Here is a 22,910-nt window from a genome sequence, read left to right as displayed (position 1 = left end):
AGAATCACCATTAGAATCTTCAGCATCTGACACTTCCAGGTGTATCACATCTCTGCGACTCGACGCACTCCTACAGTTTTGGAGAGACATACTAGTGATGTAGAGACTAAAGGGGGCATATGTAGAAGATGCAGACATAGGTAACAGGCAGAAGTGTTGAATGCTAAGGGTTTTACTGCCACTTCCAACTTATACCTTCATGATAATAGTAAGTATTTGTGTACTGTATATTACATTTCTCTATTCAAAGTCTTTGTAGGCATGAAGCATTTTTCATCATATGTTCAGTCTTAATTTTCCTGGTTTGTGATTAATTCGGTCACCCTGTAACATTACTTAATAACAAAATTCTTACCTGAAAAAAAAGTAATATTCCTTGTATTTTGGCATTTTGGAAATGTGCAATGTAGACCAGTAAATAATGAGTTACAGCGTAATTTGTTTCCTCTTTCTTCTGGCTTAGCATAATAGACGGAGCAATGTAAATCATGACATAACCCTGGAGAGCAATCAGTTTGCTTTCATTCTGTTTTACCAAGTTAATTATATTTATTGTGTATTTGAGTGTTAGGAGCTTGCTATGTGTAGCGATGGTGAAAAACATGTAGCTTGATACTATACCCACCAAACAATAATGATATAGTGCTTTTCAAATAGGATTGTATATACTATACAGGAAATGTGTGACAGAACCCAAGTAGTATTTTTTTGCAATAATTCTTGAAGCTGAATGCCAGGCAAACCGCTAAATTCACAGGATAAATACATATATGGAAGCTCTTTTACCTGCCAAATGATTTGAATATCTGTCCATTCAGTTATAAAATGAACCCAGGTCTGCCACATAACACAGTCCTGTCTGGCAGAGAAGGAGACCTGAATTTTTATTTCTGCAGTTAATAACACTTACAGCCAGGGATAGCTTGGTCCCCAACATCAACCAAACTGGAATGTCCAGAGACAGGACTTACTTGTCCCACAGAATGTTGCATTGCGGATGTCTGATGTAAAGATGGGTAATGGCAACTACCTCAAAGGAGGCTACCATCAGCCCCCAGACTTTTATCCAGAAGAAGAGAGTTGGAAAGCTTTTGGACTGAAGAATATGAACATGAGACTACAGAATATGAAGTTTTTCATATGAGGCATGCCCAAGAACAGACCAGATACTCCAAGTGATGTGTCAATTCCAGTTATGATTTCTGAATGCTCAGGATTCACCCAAATCTCTGTAACCTCTGGTCTGGACAGTTATAAATACATTGTCCATCAAATCCCTCGAAGACTGTTCCCTCAACAGGAGCTTGCCTATGTATCTCACAAAGGGGATGCCACAAGAAGGCAACAGGGCTAGTATTGAAGACAGCCCCTTGGCCAAATGGCAGGACCACAGACTAGAAGTATAGGAGACCTGCAGAAAAGCATAGAAATATCTGATGCCCTGGAAATATGGGCACATATAAGCATCTTTGATGTCCACAGAAGCAAGAAAGTCTCCCCATGTGCGATGACAGATTTGGTGGATTCCATCCAGAATTGCTGGACTCGTATATAAACATTTAGAGCCTTGAGATTCTAGCAGACAGAATACCCTCTTTTGGTTTGGGAACAGTAATCAGGCTAGAGTAAAATCCCTGGAATAGTTCTATCACAGGGACTAATGCCCCGTACACACGGTTGGACTTTGTTCGGACATTCCGACAACAAAATCCTAGGATTTTTTCCGACGGATGTTGGCTCAAACTTGTGTTGCATACACACGGTAACACAAAGTTGTCGGAAAATCCGATCGTTCTGAACGCGGTGACGTAAAACACGTACGTCGGGACTATAAACGGGGCAGTGGCCAATAGCTTTCATCTCTTTATTTATTCTGAGCATGCGTGGCACTTTGTCCGTCGGATTTGTGTACACACGATCGGAATTTCCGACAACGGATTTTGTTGTCGGAAAATTTTATATCCTGCTCTCAAACTTTGTGTGTCGGAAAATCCGATGGAAAATGTGTGATGGAGCCCACACACGGTCGGAATTTCCGACAACAAGGTCCTATCACACATTTTCCGTCGGAAAATCCGACCGTGTGTACGGGGCATTAGGGAATAAAACCTTAATCCAGAAGACCCGAACAAAGAAAGAAAAATAATTTAAAGTCAATTATTTTAGTAAAGCTCTGTAATAACTACATTAAAAAAACTTTTACAAATTATAATGTGTATCTGAGTCGAGCAAGATATAAACATTTTGCTCACCAGAGTGGCTCCAGTTTTATTCCTGGCATCCATTCTCTGAACCAATATTCTCCACTAAGTAGGGATGCACCGATACCTGTTTTTTAAGGGCGAGTATGGGTGCTGATACTTTTACTCAAGTACTCGGCGAAACCAATTACCGATACCGTGCAGTGCGGTGCGAGTCCATACAAAATAAATGGGCTCAAATCGCACTAAAAAGAATCGCATGTGATTTGAACAGGAATGCAGTGCAATTCCTGTCCGAATCACATGCCATTTCCTGCGCCGTTCCTGTAAGAACCCGGGCTCCGCCTGGGTTCACACAGGAGTGGTGCAGCAAAAGTAAAGAAGTCACATGGGGGCATGGCTTGCTGATGGAAGACTGAGCTGTTCCTGAGTGCTGCTCTCTTCTGAACCAGCTCTCACAGCTTCTCAGCAGGCTCCACACATCTCCCCAAGCAGCATGATGGGGAAGAAAAAAATCAGCAAAGGCAGCTGGCACTTTTCCCTGTTCTTCCTCCAGTGGCATCAGTGCCCTTTTTGCTCCTAATCACCACTCGGTCTCTGCAGACAGGGCTGACATGGAGGTCTACCTCTCATCGCACTGTACATTGCCCGGCAGATCCCTTTTGTGCCGAGCCCTCTACAACCTCCAGAACGCTACAAGACATTGTCTGTCCATCTGTTTCTTTTCAGCTTCCAGCTTTCTCAGCACAGAGATCTCAATCCTCCACAGTGCTTTCTATACCACCGCTCTCTGTTCCCTCTTAACTCCAGCCTGATACATGTACCATGACTCCCTCCACTCCCTCAATTGCCTCCTCTCCTCACAGTCTGGGTTCAAACAGGAGTGGTGTGGGAAACCGCATGTGATTCTGACAGGACTCGCACTGCATTCCTGATCAAATCACATGTGATTATTTGCAGTGCAATTTGAGCCCATTCATTTTGTATGGGCTCAAATCACACCACACCCCAGGTATCGGTTTTGATATTGGAGCATTTGCACAAGTTTAAGTACTCGTGCAAATGCTTAGTATCAGTGCAAAGGATAACTATCCTTACAATCAAGCCAGTAGTGGTGAAACGCATCAAATAGGGGGGGTCTCTGGGCAGGGAGGACATGGATGGAATTGTATTATTGATTGCTAAATATAAACTTTTGGATGATGCAGATATTGGTGTGTGGCTTCTATTCATCGATGTCCATGGAGGTTTGGCAGAGATGGGCTTCAGCTAGCACCCTGGCATCCACAGTAAGTGAGAAAGGTGCAGGTCTGAAGTGGCGTTGCATGTTTGGGATTGATCTACAATAACTAAACCTTCATAGTTAAACCTATTATACTTTATATAAATCCTGCAAAAATAAAGGGCATTGTGTGTTCCCTGGTTCTAAGCCTTCCTCTGAGCTCACTACAGTCCCCCAAACACAATCGAAGTCATTTGATAAGAGCATGCACAATTGCCATGATGCAATGTGGTAAAACCGGCACAGATTTTACTGAGAAAGAGCTCCACCGCTCCGGTGCATTTGCTTGTGGTGAAGACAAAAACCACTATAAATCCTTCAAAGAGAAGAGTCCCAGGTGCTGGCTGATGCAAGAGCTATGAGTAAGCACTCGTTATGAGTGCGAAACGCGTCAGCTGATCTCTGTACAATTCTGTTGTGATGTTCTCTATACTTTTATGATACAGTTTTTTGATAATAAAGGCACTTATCACTAGACCGGTGTGCGGCTTCCAGATTTAAACTGAAAATAAACTGATTTGGCATTCTGACTTCACAACAGATACAGTATTGTCCTGGATAGAACTGGCCAAAGAAAGGCTATTTTTCCATACCAATACAAAAGTCAAAACAGGTAAAAAAAAGCAAGCAAGGGCAATGGACCAGCTTATTCACTCCAGTGATTAAATGTATCTGAAGCTTTACTCCCGTCAAATTTGTTTTATTATTTATTATTGGGGAAGGGCTAAATTGACTGTCTCAATTTTGTGTGTGACCACAGTGAGAAAATGTTCACCCACTTTTTTTCTCTGTGACACAAGAAAAGAAAACAGTTGTCACCAAGAAAGCAATTCATAGACAGCAATAACAACTTTATCAAAGTTTTAACCTTTCCTCACACCATTAAAATGTGTTTTTTTTTCTGTGCTCATCCTTGTTGGAGAGAATTTCCATCACTTGCCGTCCAAACAGAAAGCTAACTCTCCACAATAGGGGTACACATGATAAAACCTGACTAAGGCAATAACCCTTCCCCTACCTAAAATTAAAAAAAAGTTTTTGGTTGGAGTTGAACTCAATCTTCTATTTGATCTTTTATTACTTGTGGACTATGGCAGACAGATTCAGTTAAGTTCCATGATAACCTACAACCGTCACTATAAGGACACTGGTGGTGAAGATTAGGGGTGGGAGGGGATGGGGCAGTTTCTCATAGCTGGAGTCCCTCAGAGATATAATACAAAAAGTAAGTAACCCACCACCATGAGCCCAAAACAATTCTGGGTAGAATTATGATCACATGTTGTCTAGGCCAGCCTTTCTTGACCTTTTTAGCTTGGAGAAACCATTCAAATAATGTTCAAGTTTTGGGGTACACCTAATATAACCCTTTATACTTGCAGTCAATAGGAAGAATACCACCCTTACAGATAACTAAAAAAACTGGTATCATGCTGCTGGCTCTGCCAAGTGTTGCTGTCCCCGGAACTATGCAGCCATCATCAAACAGGAGGTCAATCAGCCACAGCTCAACGAACCTCTAGCAACTTCTGGAGGAACCCCAGGCTTCCACAGAACCCTGGTTAAAGAATTACTGGCCTAAACAATATTTTATGCATAAAGTCATATTAGTACGTTGGAAGATTTTCAGAACATTACCTTGGGAAAGTTCGACTCCGGAGTTCCTTAATAAAGACTTGACTGCCATTTTGAACTGGTTTGACTTCTGTTGTCTGTCCTGTGTCATGTTTGTGCCAATTTCTTTTCTTTTTCACTACAAAACACAAAGCACAAGAATTATTCTAACAAATTATTTTATTAAACAGTATGGTTGTCACTAATATTGTAGGTAAGCACAAAGTTATTTTTTTGAAAGTAACTATTGTACATTGTATCATTGAGATGGAAGTGAGGTTGAAAGCTGCTGCCTGCATTTGGACTGTTTACAAGGGGAACACAGTTAGGGCTGATACATTACTATTTCTGGGAGGTGGTAAAGATGTCAGGGCTCAGCTAAGCTTTTTATTTCCTTGTATAACACTGTATAGAAAGTGCCAAAAAGAACAAGCCTATGTGTCAACACAGCAACCAATCAGGTTACTTATTTTTCCCCAACATGCACTAGAACAACAAACGCTTGAATATGATAGGGTGCTATAGATAACATGACACAATTTGGTTGAAGGATCTCAAAACCCAAGAATAAAAAATTAGTAAATGTAGCATGTTGCTGCTTACCAGTCCTTAGATGTGATGGCTACATTCAATTTCTTCTTCAGGCTAGGGCATTTTCTACAAATACAGAGCAATACCTGTTGACCTTGCATGAATTCTTGTGTCCTTGTTTCCTGAGCTGATATCTCAATCAATGTTTTGGGGTTTACCCGCAATCTCTGCGAACTGCCAAACAACTCCTCTCTATGTACTAGGAGATAAGGAGAGGAGGAGCTGTTTGTAGTCCAAATCAGAAGAACAGCCTAAACTTGTCACAACACTGCTCTTCCACTGATTAACTAGTTAACTAGTAGACATTGTCAATGCATGTGAAAATAGTCACCACATTCAAGGACTGGTAAGCTGCATTATAATAGACAAGATATATACAAGTGTTCACTTGGAATTGACCAAAAATTTTCATTTGTTTAATGGCAACTGATAGGTAGTGTGGCATTAAATTGTTCGGAAACAATAGTCTAATACATGACATAACATTATTTCATATAACTGTTTTATTCATTAAACTTTACATTTATCTGAGAATCCTAGAGAAACTACAGCTCTGCAAACCTTTGGCATTTAAGCTGTAATTTTTGAAGATATTCATGGGAAATTTAAAAAAACACCCTTCGTAATTCTTCCCAGAGGTGCAACTGGCTTGTACGATGTTTTTTTCTTTGACAGTAATTTGAGGCTCTTCCCCAAAAGAGCTGAATAGTGTTGACATTCATGATTTTTCTCCGGCTAGTCCATCAACTGTACGCCAGTCTCCAGTTTCTTCACAACAAAGGTTCTGCATAGCTTAGAAATATAATTTGGATTGCTGTCCTGTTGTATGATGAAAATGCCATCAATCAAATGCTGACCACAGAGGATGAGAGTGGTAGTCCTTCTGCTTCATTATTTTTTGCGCTCTGTGTAAATTTCCCAAATTAACCGCATCAAAGTAGGCCCACACATTATGTACTGTATACTCCACCATGCTTCACAGAAAGCATCAAACACTTTTTAACATCTTTTTATTTGCTCTATGCCTTACAAACAGTCCCTTTCTTGTTCTGAACACCTCAAACTTAGATTCATCCATCAATAATACTTTCAAATCATCTACCAACTAATGTCTGTGTTCTTTTGCCCATTTTACCTATATCTTTTCATTTTCAAGTTTTTAGATATGGCTTTTCCACTCTTGCAGATGACATTAGTACTGTACTTGGATTATATCATTAAAGTGGAACTTCACTCTCCCAATCAACATTGATTCGTTTTAAATCTTATGCTGCTAGCATTAGTAAATAGGTAGGAAAGTATTATTATATTTACTTGTTTTTAACTTTTTATTTACATTTTAGGCACATGATGTCATATATCGCAAGAGTCTTCAAGAGCAGAGGAGGGGTTTTCTCAGCTAAGCACACTCTCCTGCATGCATGCTTGAGCTAAGGGCAGATGGATTCCAGGAAGTAAATGCTGCACGAATCATTTCCCCTTACTCAAGATGGCCATGACCAGAAATGCTAGGGGGCTGTTTTTCAAAGTGATTACCTAACAAAATAAAGCATGGGAGCATGGATGGATGGGGGAGTTTGCTTTGAATATTAAAAATGAATGGTTTGTGGTGCTCAGATATAGTGAATATCCGCTGTAAAGTGACCCTTCATTTTGCCCAAAAAAGGGCCTGTTGACCTCCCCAGCAGCATGTAGTCACTCCTTCCTTGCTTCCGTGCCAAACTGTTTGCCAGGACCAGGTAAAGAAAGCCCTGTGTAAGCTTCAAACTGACTTGTCAGAGCTTACACAAAGTCATGAACTTCTTTTTCATCACCATATAAATAAGCTTGGCCAATCACGAGACATGTATGTCGTCATATGGAAGAGGAGGACTCAACTGCTCATCCATACCCAAAATTTGGGGTATTTAATTTCCCTTCCAGCGGCTGCACAGAGTACATGCTGCAGGGGGAAGGGGCGGTAGTAAAGTGCCTTAAAAGGAGAGGGTCACTTAAAGGAAGCAGTTGACGACCTGTAAGGCTTCTGTTTCTGCATATTCTGCTGTACTTATTCTCTTATGTAGCTATGCACCTGAGCCTTCCACTTCTTCCTCCACCCTGATAGATTCTGTTTGCCCTCCTCACTTAAAGAGAAGCTTCACCCAAAAGGGGATTGCCAGCCTCCTCCACCCCTCCACTTCCACATTTGGCACCTTTTGTGGGGGAGGGAGGAGCTGGTACCTGGTTTTGAGTTGACAGGTACCCGCTCCCACTTCTGACACAGTTTGCTGCAGCGAACTGAGCCAGAAGTTCGCCCCCCCTTTCTTTCCCTCACAGCCAGTCCATTCACAAAGCTCCGCACACTTTGTGCATGCGCAGTATGAAACTGGCAGTGAAGCCGCAAGGCTTCACTGCCAGTTTCCCTTTGTGAAGATGGCGGTGCCAGCACCCGATAGCCGATTGAAAAATCAGCTCAAGTGAGGACACCGCTGGATTCCTGGACAGGTAAATGCCCTTTTATTAATAGTCAGTAGCTACAGTATTTGTAGCTGCTGACTATTCATTTTTTTGGAGGGGGGGGGGGGGGGGGGGCTGGAGCTCCTCTTTAATAATAATCCCTTCCTGCCGTTTTATGTGATCGGTCCTATGATAAAATCAATGAAACGATCAATTCACAAAAAATAACACACAAGCTATCACTCCTTAAAATAACACCAGCTTCAGTCTGGTAAAAACTGGGAGCTCCAAAAGCTCTCAATGGAGGAGGCAGGATAAGGAGCAGTTTGAGTCGATGATAAAATAACATTGAAAGTCCACACTATGAAAAGTGATTGGAAACATTAAAATATAGTCCAAAAAATAAGTGAAAAAGTAACAAAAGTGTTGAAGTGTTGATCCCGCTGAGTAGATATCAACCTCCAGGTATAAAGACAATAGTACGTGGAAATAAAGTAATGGGAGAAACCACCACCGATAAAACTGAGGCTTACCGGAACATATGGACTCAACAAGGGCATGTGCCAAATGAGTCGTCAAAGCTTTGTGGCGACAATGCAGCAATGATTGAGAAAGTCAACGTTTGGAGATGTTTTAGCAGCAGAAGTTGGTAGTCACACTTTCCTTCAGGGGACACACATTACAAGAGCAAAACTCAGAGGTAGAATCCGTTGCATGGGTTCACAGATATTAGCCATAAATTATGTAAAAATTTCACATATCCATGATGTCTTCTTAGATGAAACGCGTTGGGTCGATCCTACTGATTCTATTGCGTTATTATTCCAGTTATACAAGCGCGTGTTGTTTCTACTCAAATGTAAGTGTTTTCTATTACGTTTTTTAATAAACTTCCTGTTAAGCGGATTAACACTATGTGGAATTTTTATTTCATTTATGGCTAATATCTGTGAACCCATGCAACGGACTATATTTTCATGTTTCCAATCACTTTTCACAGTGTGGACTTTCAATGTCATTAACTTTGCACTTTTTATTTCTGTGTACATTTAAGTATGTTTGCACATGCTTTGAATGTTTAAATATTAGTCATTTTTCTATGGCTTAATACCATTCCTATTTAGCGCCGCACTTTTTTATATTTATTTTGTTATTTGCAATTGTCATTTGTTGTGCTGGCCGTTGTCTTTCGCTTCACTGACAGCACGGTATTTACAAAAGTTTCCACTATGATAAATAACACATGATGCTCGATTCACCAAGATAACTTCTAGATTGTAAGCTCTGACGCAGGGCCCTCTGATTGCTCCTGTATTGAATTGTATTGTAACTGTACTGTATGCCTGCATGTTGTAAAGCACTGTGCAAACTGTTGGCACTATATAAATCCTGCATAATAAAAATAATAAATAATAACTGAGTCGTTATAACACCACTTCTTATTTACTATGATAATTTTCTCCTAAAAATGTTCAATTCACAAACGCAAATGTCACCAAGATGAGTTTTTTTTTTTTTCAACAAGTCCGCATGAAGTGAACATTTATCTGTTAAAAGATCTTTTTTTCTCAAAAATCATTATTTCTTCTCTTGAAGTGGGCACTTTCACACTCACAGCGCCGGCAGTAAAGCGCTGCTATTTTTAGTGGCGCTTTTCAGCCACTAGCGTGGTGCAATTAACACCCGCTAGCGGCCGAAAAAGGGTTAAAAGCGCAGCTGCAGCAGCACTTTGCCGGCGCTGCTGCCCATTGATTTCAATGGGCAGGGGCGCTTTAGGAGCAGTGTATACATCACTCCTAAAGCGCCTCAAAGAAGCTGCTAGCAGGACTTTTTTTGACGTCCTGCCAGCGCACCGCTCCAGTGTGAAAGCCCTAATCATTGTGAATTGGCTTTTACATTGATTATTCTTATAGGAGGCCAATAAAATAACACTGTGTAATAGAGCTACACGTTTAATCATTAAAGAATCGAGATCATGATTCTACCCCACTCGCGATCTTAACAGAGCATTTCCCAATTCAGTGCAGAGTTCTCTGTTGACAGCTGTCAAAAAAAATAAAAAACAGGCAGCTTGTCAAGTTTATCACAACATCGCTTAGGGCTCTTTCACACGGACGTGTCCGTGTACGGAGCCCACTCTGCTCAGCGGGGGATCACTCCGTCGATCCCCGCTGAGCAGGCAGATGACAGGTCCGTCTCTGCACACTGTGCAGGGAGGGACCTGTCAGAGCGCCGCTCTCCTCTATGGGGGATCGGATGAAGAAGGACCGTAGAGTCCGTTGTCACCCGATCCGATCCGAAAACGGATGGAAAAGTAGGTTTTTCCTCCGTTACACTTTTTTGGATCGGACCGGGTCGGATGTCAGCGGACATGTCACTGCTGACATCCGACGCTCCATAGAGGTCTATGGAGCGTCCGTTCGGGGCCGCCTAAAAAACTGACAGGTGGACCTGAACAGATCGTCCGTGTGAAAGAGGCCTTAGGCGGAGATAAAAAGAAACAAAGTAACATTTTTGGTTCTTTTATATCAAAGGAATGCACTTCGGTCTGTAAATTAGGTCAGTTTAACCATTTAAAGACTAAACCTTTTTCTGACAGTTGTTGCTTACAAGTTAAAATCAGTATCTTTTGCTAAAAAATTATTTAGAACCCCCAAACATTATATATATATATTTTTTTTAGCAGAGACCCCAGAGAATAAAATGACAATATTTTTTGTCACGCTGTATTTGTTCAGCGGTCTTTGAAACGCAATTTTTTTGGGAAAAAAACACACATTAATGAATAATACAAAAAAAAAACTAAACAGTAAAGTCAGCTCGATTTTTTTGTATAATGTGAAAGATGATGTTACGCCACGAGAATCGTAAGAGAATTGTGATCTTTATTCTAAGCAAAAAAATTGTGATTCTCATTTTGGCCAGAATCGTGCAGCTTTTCTGTGTAATAATAGTACTAGACTAGTAGCGGTAAAATAACCACTACATACACACCAGGCTAAATGAAGCCTGTTTTGCATCTTTGTGAGAGCATTAGTGCTACTCCCCATACACTATATAATTAAAGTGTATCTACACCCCAAAATAAAATGTAATCTATTGCAGCTTACCAAGTCCTTAGATAAGGTACCTGCATTTTTTTTTCCTTTTATTTTTACTGGTATTCCTGACCCTGGGTGGTTATATGCTCACTGCCCCACTGTATAAAGGGAGCCATGGTTGTCACCCATGCAGCTCCCCTGATTCGGACTACAGATACATCTTCTTCTCTTCATCATTATTACATGGAGGAATAATAGATTACAGAATAAAGATAACATTTTTGTGATTTCAGTTTATCTCACAGGAAATGACAAGAACAATACATTTCTGGCAAGATCATCGGGTATTTTTCTGTACTTTCTGAAAATATTCTTAGTCTAAAAACTAATGCAGCCACCACATCTAAAGATAGGTAAGCTGCCACATATGACATTTTTGTTCTTGGGTTTAGTTATCCTTTAAGGGCTGGTTCACACTATCTGCAGTGACCTGTGTTTTTTTGTACTGGAAAAATGCAAGTGACCATCAGGGCACAACAATTAGTTAAAGTGGATGTAAACCCAATGTCATCCTTTCTAAACTACTGCCATAGGGGTTATCTATAAGGATATACATGTCTCCTGCACGTATCTTTACCTGTCAAATGTCTCCCCTCTGTCTGTTATGAAACCCGAAAAACTGCAGATTCTGTGGGTGGGTCTGTTGTCTGGAGCTTGGTGGGTGGATCGTGGTTTTGCTGACCACCCCATAGCAGTTTTACTGCTACAGGGGGGCAGCTGTGCGCCGGATCACGTATATAGACCCGATCCGGCTCTTCCGGGTCCGGGACACGAATGCGCTCCACCAGCGGCTCGATCAGTGGGTACCGCAGACTTGAAGTCCGCCGGCACCCACCGATCATTCAGTACAAAGGCAGAATGTCAACAAGGCAGATTGCCGTTCTGTTAGTAGGGAAGGCATGGATCTTGTGTTCCTGCAAAGCAGGGACAAGGATCCATGTCTTCCCCTAGTAAAAGCACCTCCCACACTGTACAAAAACACCCGCTAGGCACACACAGTTAACCCCTTCCCAACCAGCGTCATTAGTACAGCGACAGTGCATATTTATAGCACTGATAACTGTATTAGTGTCACTGGTCCCCAAAAAAGTTTCAAAAGTGTCAATGTCTGATTTGTCCGCCGCAATATCGCAGTCCCGATATAAGTCACTGATCACCACCATTACTAGTAAAAAAAAATTAAAATACACAGATGCTATATATAACTTTTGCGCAAACCAATCAATAAACGCTTAATTTTTTTACCAAAAACATGTAGAAATATGTAGCAAGTAAACATATTGGCCTAAATTGATGAAGAAATTGGATTTTTTACATGTTTTAAACCCCCCCCCCCAAAAAAAAAAAAAAAAAAAAATACATTTTGGGTTTAAAAGTAGAAATATGATTTTTGATACACTAATGGAATTAAGTAACCGTTTTGTATGCTACACTTAAATGTATATTAGGTTATGTTATGATCTTTGTTTTTTTTTTTTCCTTCTTTGTTTGATTGGATTTTTTTATATATGTGAAAAACTCAATAAAAGAATAACTGAATTTAAAAAAAAAAAATATTGGATGTGTTTTATAGTAGAAAGTAAAAAATGTGTTGTTTTTTTTTTTCAAAACTGTTGGTCTTTTTAAGTTTATAGCAAAAAAAATACAAACAAATACCACCAAAAGAAAGCTCTATTTGTGGGAAAAAAAAGGACATCGATTTTATTTGGGTACAATGTCGCACGACTGGGCAATTGTTAGTTAAAGTAATGCAGTGCCGTTTCACACAAAAAGGCCTGGTCATGCAGGGGGGTAAATCTCCCGGAGCTGAAGTGGTTAATTTAAAACAGTATTAAACTATCCAAATTCCCTTTAAAAAATAAAAAAAATCAGGACACAGGAAGCTGCTTTCTTCTTGGGGCACTGTATAGTCTGTATAACCGCACAATTTTTTTTAAATAGATATACTGAAACCTACATAAGTGTTCCCAGACACTTCTCCTAGAATGAATAAAATAAACAACTTTGCATGGACAATATATTTATTTTATGGATGAAGGTACACAGGAAAATTATTAGAGGTTCCCACCGAGCCAAATTATATCATTTTCTATTGTGCTAAGCCTCTGCAAACATGCAGATCAATGCAGTGTCTTGCTGATTAATTATGACACATTTCACTTTGTACTTCATCTCAAACAATGGTTAGAACAGGAGGAAATACTCAATTTTCCAAATGTTATCACAATGCTGTAACTGTCACTTAATAAAAATCCAAGATAATGTGAGTTTGTAATACACTAAATCTCCACTCAAAAATACTTTCTATAAATATTCAGGAAATATAGATGTAGCCTGAAGGAGTGTTGATTACTGAAAAATATGAAAAAGATATAGGACTTCCATCCCACCTGCTCATTTAAAGATCCCACCTTGATAGCCTACTGTAATATTATCTAAATGTACTAACCTCATAATCCCCAGCATCTGCTCTACAGGCCTACAGGCCTCAATCCTCCCTTGTTGAAAAGCTCAATCCCCATAACTTTAGTATTCCTCCACTATTCTCCATATCTCATATAAGCTTATTTACACACTTATAATATTCTTTGCTAGGTCAGGATCAGCCAAACTGTGTAAAAGAGGTGTTTCAACAAGAAGGATTTGGCTTGGGCTCAAAGGCTGTATGCTACAGATGCCAGTGGTGGAAATTTGACAAAGCTAGCCCCTGTATTTCAAATTGTGTCTGTGGAAAAATTGAATAGAAAAAAATCAGTACATCTCTGGAACACATGCACATTACATTTATCTCCAAACCTTCCTCTATCTCTTTAGAGCAGTTGTCTCCAAACTGCTGCCCAGGCCCACAGGTGGCCATATGCTTGCCTTTATCTGGCCCTTGGGACACTATTCTTCCCATTGATACGAGACACTATTCCAACAGTGGGGCACTATTCCACCCATTGACATCAACAATGGGACGTCATTTCTGCCACTGACACCAACAAAGGAGCACTCTTCCTCCCGTTAATACCAAAGATGCATTATTTACTCCCACTTACCATGACATTTTATATTTAAAAATGCTTAAGTACAGAAAAATATCTGTTGACCTGCTTGAAATCCAGTGAGGTCCTAACTTCCAGTTTGGGCTGACTACACATTGCCTCTGCTGGACTGGAATCCCGACCAGTGTTGTCAGTCCTGGCTATTGACCTACAGAATTTCACTTATCCCTTATTCTTTTTTTTTTTTCCCTCTCCACATACATTAATTTCTTTTCCAGCAAAACAATGCTGCTGCCTGCCCACACACTGTGTAGCAAAAAGGGCTCTTGAACGATGTAATTCTGGGGTACATGCCTACGTAGGTAGGAAATGACCTCTAAGCAGTTGGCCCTGCAAGAATTTAACAGACCTGGTGATGTTGTTTTTATTACGACAGGAACAAGGTAAAAGAAAACAACTATTGCTGAGATATGCTCTAGAGCATCGATCTCCAAACTTTCCAAGCAAAGGGCTAGTTTACTGTCTTTCAGACTTTAGGAGAGGCCAGACTGTGACCACTAGGAGTAGAGATTGTCCTGGTAAGTGGGAGTAAATAGTGCATCTTTGGTATTAACGGGAGGGATAGTGCTCCTTTCTTGGTGTTAGTGGCAGAAATGACATCCCATTGTTGATGTCAATGGGTGGAATAGTGCCCCACTGTTGGAATAGTGTCTCGTATCAATGGGAAGAACAGTGTCCCAAGGGCCAGATAAAGGCAAGCAAATGGTCGCATGTGGGCCTGGGCAGCAGTTTGGAGATGACTGTTCTAAAGAGATAGAGGAAGGTTTGGAGATAAATGTAATGTCTGGCCATACATTTTAAAGGAATACATTGGCAACCATGCCCTAGACACTCATAAAGTCATATCGAACACTCATCCATCTTAACTCACACTCCCACTAGACCTCAAATCACCAACCATCATAATAGCCCTGAGTCATTTAACGGAACTAAAAGTAGGACTTTAGCAAAACTTTTTCCTATTAGTTTTATATAGAGTGGGGAAGGGATAAAAACCTCTATTACTGCACTTTGAAGCCCTGTTGGGAGGATTTCCCTTCACTTCTGTAGCGCTGGTAGATTTACAATCTACCGCAGATTAGGTAAATTTAGTAAATTGGGTGTTAGGAAGGTTAAAAGTTCACCTCTGTTCCAGCTTGGCTGACGTGTTTGCTTCCGTGGTGACCGGTGGGTGTCGCTGTTACCACTAGTCAGTGTTGGAAAGGCAATGTGTCGAAGTGTATAGATGCTCCTCTGTCTCGGAGACAAGCTCGGTGGAGGTGGTCGTCCGAGTTGCATTCCGGGAAGGGGGTATTTATGGGACAGACGCCATGTTTTAGCGTCGTTTTACAGCCACCTGCTGGCCCTCCTGGCCGACAGGTATGCGTTAAAGAGCTACCTCATGGTCCTCCGATCGGGAGGCCCACAATGCTGCGGTGCAAGGGTGGGTCCAGAGGCTTGTCTGGAGCCTACCACAGCGGCCGAGGAATGGTCCTGAGCTGTCGGTCCTGTGTGACGAAGCTGGGCGGCCGAGGAGATCCCAGGGGAGGACCCGTCTTGGAGAGATCACGCAGCGTGCTGGTCTATAGAGGGGCCTGGTGACTCGGCTGGAGGACGTATACAAAAGAAGTAATTATACAGCATAGTGTCGCCGGTTCGGGTTAAAGGTTCAGGCACTGTGACTGACTGTTCACTGCAGAAGATCTGATACATCCTGTGGCAGAGGATCGTGCAGATTTACCCCCCCAAGTAAGTCTGTGGCAGAGACTTTAGATTCGTGCTGCGTACTGGCTGCTAGACCGGTGAGAGAGGCCTATCCAGATGAGCAAAGAGTGTGTCCCGCATGGGGAGCGCATTCCATCCAATTATCTGAAATCTACCGGGACATTTGTTGCTAAGATATTAGAAGAAGATATTTGAGTTTCTCCTGAAAGTTTCCTTTTCCACCTCTTTCCTGCTACTTCCTAAAGTTTGACTGTTTAATAAAGCATTGAAAACGTACTCCAGTGTTGGTGCGTGTGTCATCCAGCAGTAAACTCAACGGAACCCCTAGACCCGGTGCCGGTGAAACAGAGGGAAGCAAAGTGAAGGTAACAGACCCGCTTAAACCAGCAGCTCCACCGTGAGTTATTGCTACACTTCATTTCCAAACGACAGCGTTGCCACCAGAAAAAGTGAAGGGAAACCTTTAACCAATGCCACGTACACACGAGCGGACTTTCCGGCATACTTGATCCGGCGGACCAGAGTCCGCCGGACAATCCGACCGCGTGTAGGCTCCGGTGGACTTTTCCCCAAAAGCCCGCCGGACCTAGATTTGAAACATGTTTTAAATCTTTCCGTCGGACTCAGTTTCTGGCAGAAAGTCCACTCGTCTGTGTGCTGGTCCGACGGAAAGCCCGCTCGTCTGTATGCTGGTCCAATGGACCAGATACGACGCAAGGACAGGGTATTGCATTTCGCGCTCGCGGCAATAGGAAAAACAAATTTTCCTATTGCGGCGAGCGCGGGGCATACCAGGCCGCATGCCCTCAACATGGGGGGGTGCTCTGGGGGAGGGGGGGGCCCTGCGGGGCCCCCCACCCCAAAGCACCTTGCCCCCATGTTGATGAGGACAAGGGCCTGTTCCCGACAACCCTGGCCGTTGGCTGTCGGGGTCTGTGGGCGGGGGGGCTTATCAGAATCCGGGAGCCCCCTATAATAAGAGGGCCCCCAGATCCCGGCCCCCCACCCTATGTGAATGAGTATGGGGTACATGGTACCCCTACCCATTCACCTAGGGAAAAAGCGTCAATAATAAAACACACTACACAAGTTTTTAAAATAATTTATTAAACAGATCCAGGGGGGTTTTCCTCCGGCTTCGGGGGTCTTCTTTCGGCTTCGGGGGTCCCTCTGGTTCCTCTTCTCCCGGTGTCCAGTTGGTTCTTCTCCGCTCCCTCCGGCCTCTTCTCCCGGTGTTCCAGTTCTTCGGCCGGCTCCTCCGCTGTCTTCAGGCCGCTCGGAGGTTCGGACTTCTGGGCTTCTTGTCTTCCCTCTTCTCTTCTCCAGATGTTGACACGACGCTCTCTCCAGCTGGACTGCTCTCTGAGCGCTCCGTTGTGACTTATATAGGCGGAGACCCCGCCCCCTTATGATGTCACAGTCCCTGGGCATGCTGGGACTGTGACGTTTTAGGGGGCGTGGTCAACATCACCTGATGAAGAACTGGAACACCAGGAGAAGAGGCCAGAGGGAGTGGAGAAGAACCAACCGGACGCCGGGAGAAGAGGAACCAGAGGGACCCCCGAAGCCGGAAGAAGACCCCCGAAGCTGGTAGAATGCCCAGGGACTGTGACATCATAAGGGGGCGGGGTCTCCACCTATATAAGTCACAACGGAGCGCTCAGAGAGCAGTCCAGCCGGAGAGAGCGTTGTGTCAACATCTGGAGAAGAGAAGAGGGAAGAAGACAAGAAGCCCAGAAGTCCGGACCTCCGCTGGCAAAAGAGCGTCCTGAAGACAGCGGAGGAGCCGGCCGAAGAACTGGAACACCGGGAGAAGAGGCCGGTGGGAGCGGAGAAGAACCAACCGGACACCGGGAGAAGAGGAACCAGAGGGACCCCCGAAGGCGGAAGAAGACCCCCGTAGCCGGAGGAAGACCCCCCCCCCGGAGCTGTTTAATAAATTATTTTAAAAACTTGTGTAGTGTGTTTTATTATTGATGCTTTTTCCCTAGGTGAATGGGTAGGGGTACCATGTACCCCATACTCATTCACATAGGGTGGGGGGCCAGGATCTGGAGGCCCTCTTATTCTGATAAGCCCCCCGCCCGCAGACCCCGACAACCAATGGCCAGGGTTGTTGGGAAGAGGCCCTTGTCCTCATCAACATGGGGACAAGGTGCTTTGGGGTGGGGAGGCCCCGCAGGGCCCCCCTCCCCCAAAGCACCCCCCCATGTTGAGGGCATGCGGCCTGGTACGGTTCAGGAGGGGGGGTGCTCGCTCGTCCCCACCCCCTTTCCTGACTGGCCGGGCTGCGTGCTTGGATCGGGGTCTGGCATGGATTTTAGGGGGGACCCCACGCCATTTTTTCGGCGTAGGGTGTTCCCTTTATAATCCATACCAGACCTAAGGGCCTGGCATGACCCGCAACGGGGCTCGCAAGGTGTCAATCCCGCCGATAAAAGTGGCAAGATTGACTTCCTTTTCTAGTCCCGTCGTACCTGAGTCACGTTCAAAATGAACGGAGGTGTGTGGGCAAGTCCGTTCATTCTAAAAGTCCGCCGTAACGGCGAAAGTCCGTCGGAAAGACAGGCGGATTTAGCCCGCCGGAAAGTCCGGTCGTGTGTGGGCAAGTCCGTCCGTTTTAAAGTCCGGCGCACCTGGCGGACAAAGTCCGTTGGAAAGTGTGCCGGACCAAGTATGCCAGAAAGTCCGATCGTGTGTACACGGCATAAGACATAGAAAGCATTAACAAATGTATATTTCTAAAGCTACAGTAAGTTATGGATGTAGTTGCTCTTTACAGGTTTGATTAATTGGCCCTTGCAGCAACATTATCACATGCGATAACTCAATAGGCCACGCTAGTATTTCTTAAGTGCTATCACAGCTTGATGAAAGCTGCTAAACAGGTGATCGAATTGTGCTTTAAAGTTGTAAACCCACTTTGAAAAAAAAAGAAAAAAAAAAAAAAAAAAAAAAGCTTATGCCCTGTACACAGGACCAGTTTTGCTGTCGGAATAAACTGAGAAGGTTTCTCAGACGGAACTCCGCTCAAGGGGTCTTGCCTACACACGATCACACCAAAGTCCGACCGTCCAGAATGCGTGACATACAGCACGTACGACAGGACTAGAAAAAGGAAGTTCAATAGCCAGTAGCCAATAGTTTCCGTCTCGTACTTGCTTCAGAGCATGCGTCGTTTTTGGTCCGTCGGAACAGCATACAGACGAGCGTTTTTCCCGATAAGAGTTGGTCCCATCGGAAATATTTAGAACATGTTCTATTTCTAGGTCCGTCAGAATTTTCGTAAAAAAAAGTCCGATGAGGCATACACACGATTGGACTAGACGATGAAAAGCTTCCGTCTGACTTTTTCTGTCGGACATTCCGCTCGTGTGTACATGGCATAACACCTGCAAGACAAAGGCATAATGAGCTAATATGCATAGCATACTAGCTCATTATGTAATACTCACCTGAGATTGAAGCCCTCGCTGCGGTGCCCATACACAGCACCGGCCAGCAACATCACTCCCGGGGGTTACTTCCAGGTATCACGGCTCCGGCGCTGTGATTGGCCGGAGCCGCGATGATGTCACTCCCGATCATACGCGCGGTAACGGCGCACTCACTGTAGCGACGGCACATACGTGCCATTGCTTCAGTCTGTGTCAGTGTGCATGTGCCGATGACGTTGGCACATGCAAATACAGGGGATATCTCCTAAACCATGCAGGTTTAGGAGATATCCTGGGTAGCTACAGGTAAGCCTTATTGTAGGCTTACCTGTAGCACAAAGTGGTCTGTAAGGGTTTATAGCCACTTTAACCACTTCAGCCCCGGAAGATTTGGCTGCTGAATGACCGGGCAATTTTTTGCAATTCGGCACTGCGTCGCTTTAACTGACAATTGCAAGGTCGTGCAACGCTGCACCCAAACAAAACTGACATCATTTTTTTTCCCACAAATAGAGCTTTCGTTTGGTGGTATTTGATCGCCTCTGCGGTATTTAATTTTTGCGCTATAAACAAAAAAAGAGCGACAATTTTGAAAAAAACACAATGTTTTGTACTTTTTGCTATAATAAATATCCCCATTTTTTTTTTTTTTTTTAAAAAGCTATTTTTTTTCTCAGTTTAGGCTGATATATATTCTTCTACATATTTTTGGTATAAAAAAAATTGCAATAAGCATATATTGATTGGTTTGTGCAAAAGTTATAGCGCCTACAAAATAGGGGATAGGTTTATAGCATTTTTATTATTTTTTTCTTTTTTACTAGTAATGGCGGCGATCTGCGATTTTTATGGGGACTGCGACATTATGGTGGACACATCGGACACTTTTGACACATTTTTGGGACCATTGGCATTAAGAAAGTGATCAGTGCTATAAAAATGCATTGATTACTGTAAAAATGGCAGGGAAGGGGTTAACACTAGGGGGCGATTAAGGAGTTAAATGTGTTCCACAGTGTGCGTTTCTAACTGAAGGTGGAGGGGACTGACTAGAGGAAGTGATGGATCGTGGTTCCTAGCTAATAGGAACACACGATCGGTCACTCCTCTCCTCTCAGAACAGGGATTTGCGTGTTTACACACACACTTCTGTGTTCTGTCTCTCGTGCTCGCGATCGCTCGTGGCTGGCAGACATCCTGACCGTCGGCCACGAGCATCGGCACCGCTGCAGAGCGCCTGCTATCCCGATCCCGTGAGCCGACGTATAGCTATGACGGTTCGCGGGATCGTGCCGACCTGCCGCTGTAAAATGACGGCGCCTGGTCGGCAAGAGGTTAAGGTCTGGTTCACACCTACGCAGGTTGCATATTCCAGGTGCGTTTTTCAATACACGTTTTTTGACCCATTGAAATCTAAGGAACCAAAAACCAGAAAAAAGTCCCTGGCCCTTTCCATAAAATGCGCAGATGTGAACTACATCCATAGGAAACCATGTTAAATGGTCTGTAGTGTACCAGACATATAGTCCAGCAAAAGCCCTTTTTCCAGTCTTCTATCAAAGCAAGCCCTGATAAAGGGGGACCACAGAGCCCATAAAACATGTTGACTCCCTGGTTTATTTGTATCTATACTACCAACAAATAATCTAACGGACTTTTCTGAAACCAGAGCAAGTTTCCATCCTTTCACCAATTTATCATAACTATATGAATCAGGGCCGATGTTACAAATGATATCTTTGCACACATATAACACTGCAAGTATTTAAACCATCGAGACGTACCAAAGGGGTGTCACATGTTAATGGAGAACTCTGCTGTCTCAATACAGAGATATTTGGAGGCAGAGAGAATACATAAGTGCTTGTAAGGGCACAGAGGTCACTCACAGCTCCACATCTGCCTTTCCTAACATCGCTAAACTGAAAACATCTGTTTGACGTCCTTAAAATAATAGACTTGGAGACGGGATTTAGCATAATCCTTTACAGACCTGTGCCCAGGACAGCGGGGGTAACATGCGCTCACCAAGCCTTTATAATCTTTGATATTGAACCTTTGTTATGTTATTGCAAAAACCCATTTGGAGCTTATAAAAAAACAAACATCTCTATGTGATATCAAGAGCATGTTGAATGCAAAAACTACGCTCACCGGCCACATTATTATGTGCACCTTGCTAGTACTGGGTTGGACCCCCTTTTGCCTTAATTCTTCGTGGCATAGATTCAACAAGGTGTTGGAAACATTCCTCAGAGATTTTGGTCCATACTGACATCATAGCATCACGTAGTTGCTGCAGATTTGTCGGCTGGTGCTCTATTGGATGAGATCTGGTGACTGTGGAGGCCATTGGAGTACAGTGACCTCATTGTCATGTTCAAGAAACCAGTGGTGAGATGATCTAAGCTTTGTGACATGGTGCATTATCCTGCTGGAAGTAGCCATCAGAAGATGAGTACACTGTAGTCATAAAAGGATGGGCATGGTCAGTAATGGCGTGTACACACGATCTGACTTTCCTCCAACAAAACCATGGATTTTTGTTTGAAGGTTGTTGGCTCAAACTTGTCTTGCATACACACGGTCACACAAATGTTGGCCAACAATTACGAATGTGGAAACACGGTGACAAGCCGAGAAAAAGGAAGTTCAATAGCCAGTGCGGCTCCTTCTGTTTTATTCCGAGCATGCGTGAACTTTTGTGCGACGGACTTGTGTACACATGATCGGACTTTCCGACAACAAAGTTTTGTTGGTGGAAAATTGGAGAAACTGCTATCAAACATTTGTTGGCGGAAAGTCCAACAGCAAATGTTCGATGGAGCATACACACTTAGGACTTTCAGACAACAAGCTCATATCCAACATTTCCGTGGAAAATCCGACTGTGTGTACGCGGCATAACAGTACACAGGTAGGCCGAGGCATTTAAACGATGCTCAATTGGTATTAAAGGGCCCAAAGTGTGCCAAGGAAGTTTCCCCCCACACCATTACACCACCACCAGCCTGAACCATTGATACAAGACAGGATGGATCCATACTTTCATGTTGTTTACGCCAAATTCCGACCCCACCATCTGAATTTCGCAGCTGAAATCAAGACTCATCAAATCAGACAATGTTTTTAAAATCTTCTATTGTCCAATTGTGGTGAGCCTGTGCGAATTGTACCCTCAGTTTCCTGTTCTTAGCTGACAGGAGTGGCACCCGGTGTGGTCTTCTGCTGCTGTAGCCCAACTGCCTCAAGGTTTGATGTGTTGTGTTCAGAGATGGTATTCTGCATACCTTGGTCATACCAAGTGGTTATTTGAGTTACTGTTGCCCTTCTATCATCTCAAACCAGTCTGCCCATTCTCCTCTGATGTCAACAAGGCATTTTCGTCCACGCAACTGCCGCTCGTTGTATATTTTCTCTTTTTCTGATCATTCTCTGTAAACCCTAGATATGGTTGTGCATGAAAATCCAAGTAGATCAGCAGTTTTTTAAATACT

The 22,910-nt window shown here is 43.2% G+C and overlaps 1 protein-coding gene across 3 annotated transcripts in view; it reads right to left on the bottom strand.

Moving 5' to 3' along the window:
- PHF2 (PHD finger protein 2) overlaps positions 1-22,910 on the bottom strand; it is a 441,387-nt gene that overhangs the window by 167,352 nt on the left and 251,125 nt on the right. For all 3 annotated transcript variants that reach the window (XM_073592328.1, XM_073592327.1, XM_073592329.1), the window contains exon 3: positions 5,122-5,236. In XM_073592328.1, coding sequence (XP_073448429.1) covers positions 5,122-5,236 — 115 coding nt within the window. The remainder of the gene's footprint in view (positions 1-5,121; positions 5,237-22,910) is intronic.

Source organism: Aquarana catesbeiana, linkage group LG07 (assembly GCF_042186555.1).
Source record: "Aquarana catesbeiana isolate 2022-GZ linkage group LG07, ASM4218655v1, whole genome shotgun sequence".
Taxonomy (NCBI): domain Eukaryota; kingdom Metazoa; phylum Chordata; class Amphibia; order Anura; family Ranidae; genus Aquarana; species Aquarana catesbeiana.
This window is presented reverse-complemented; position numbering and strand designations above follow the sequence as displayed.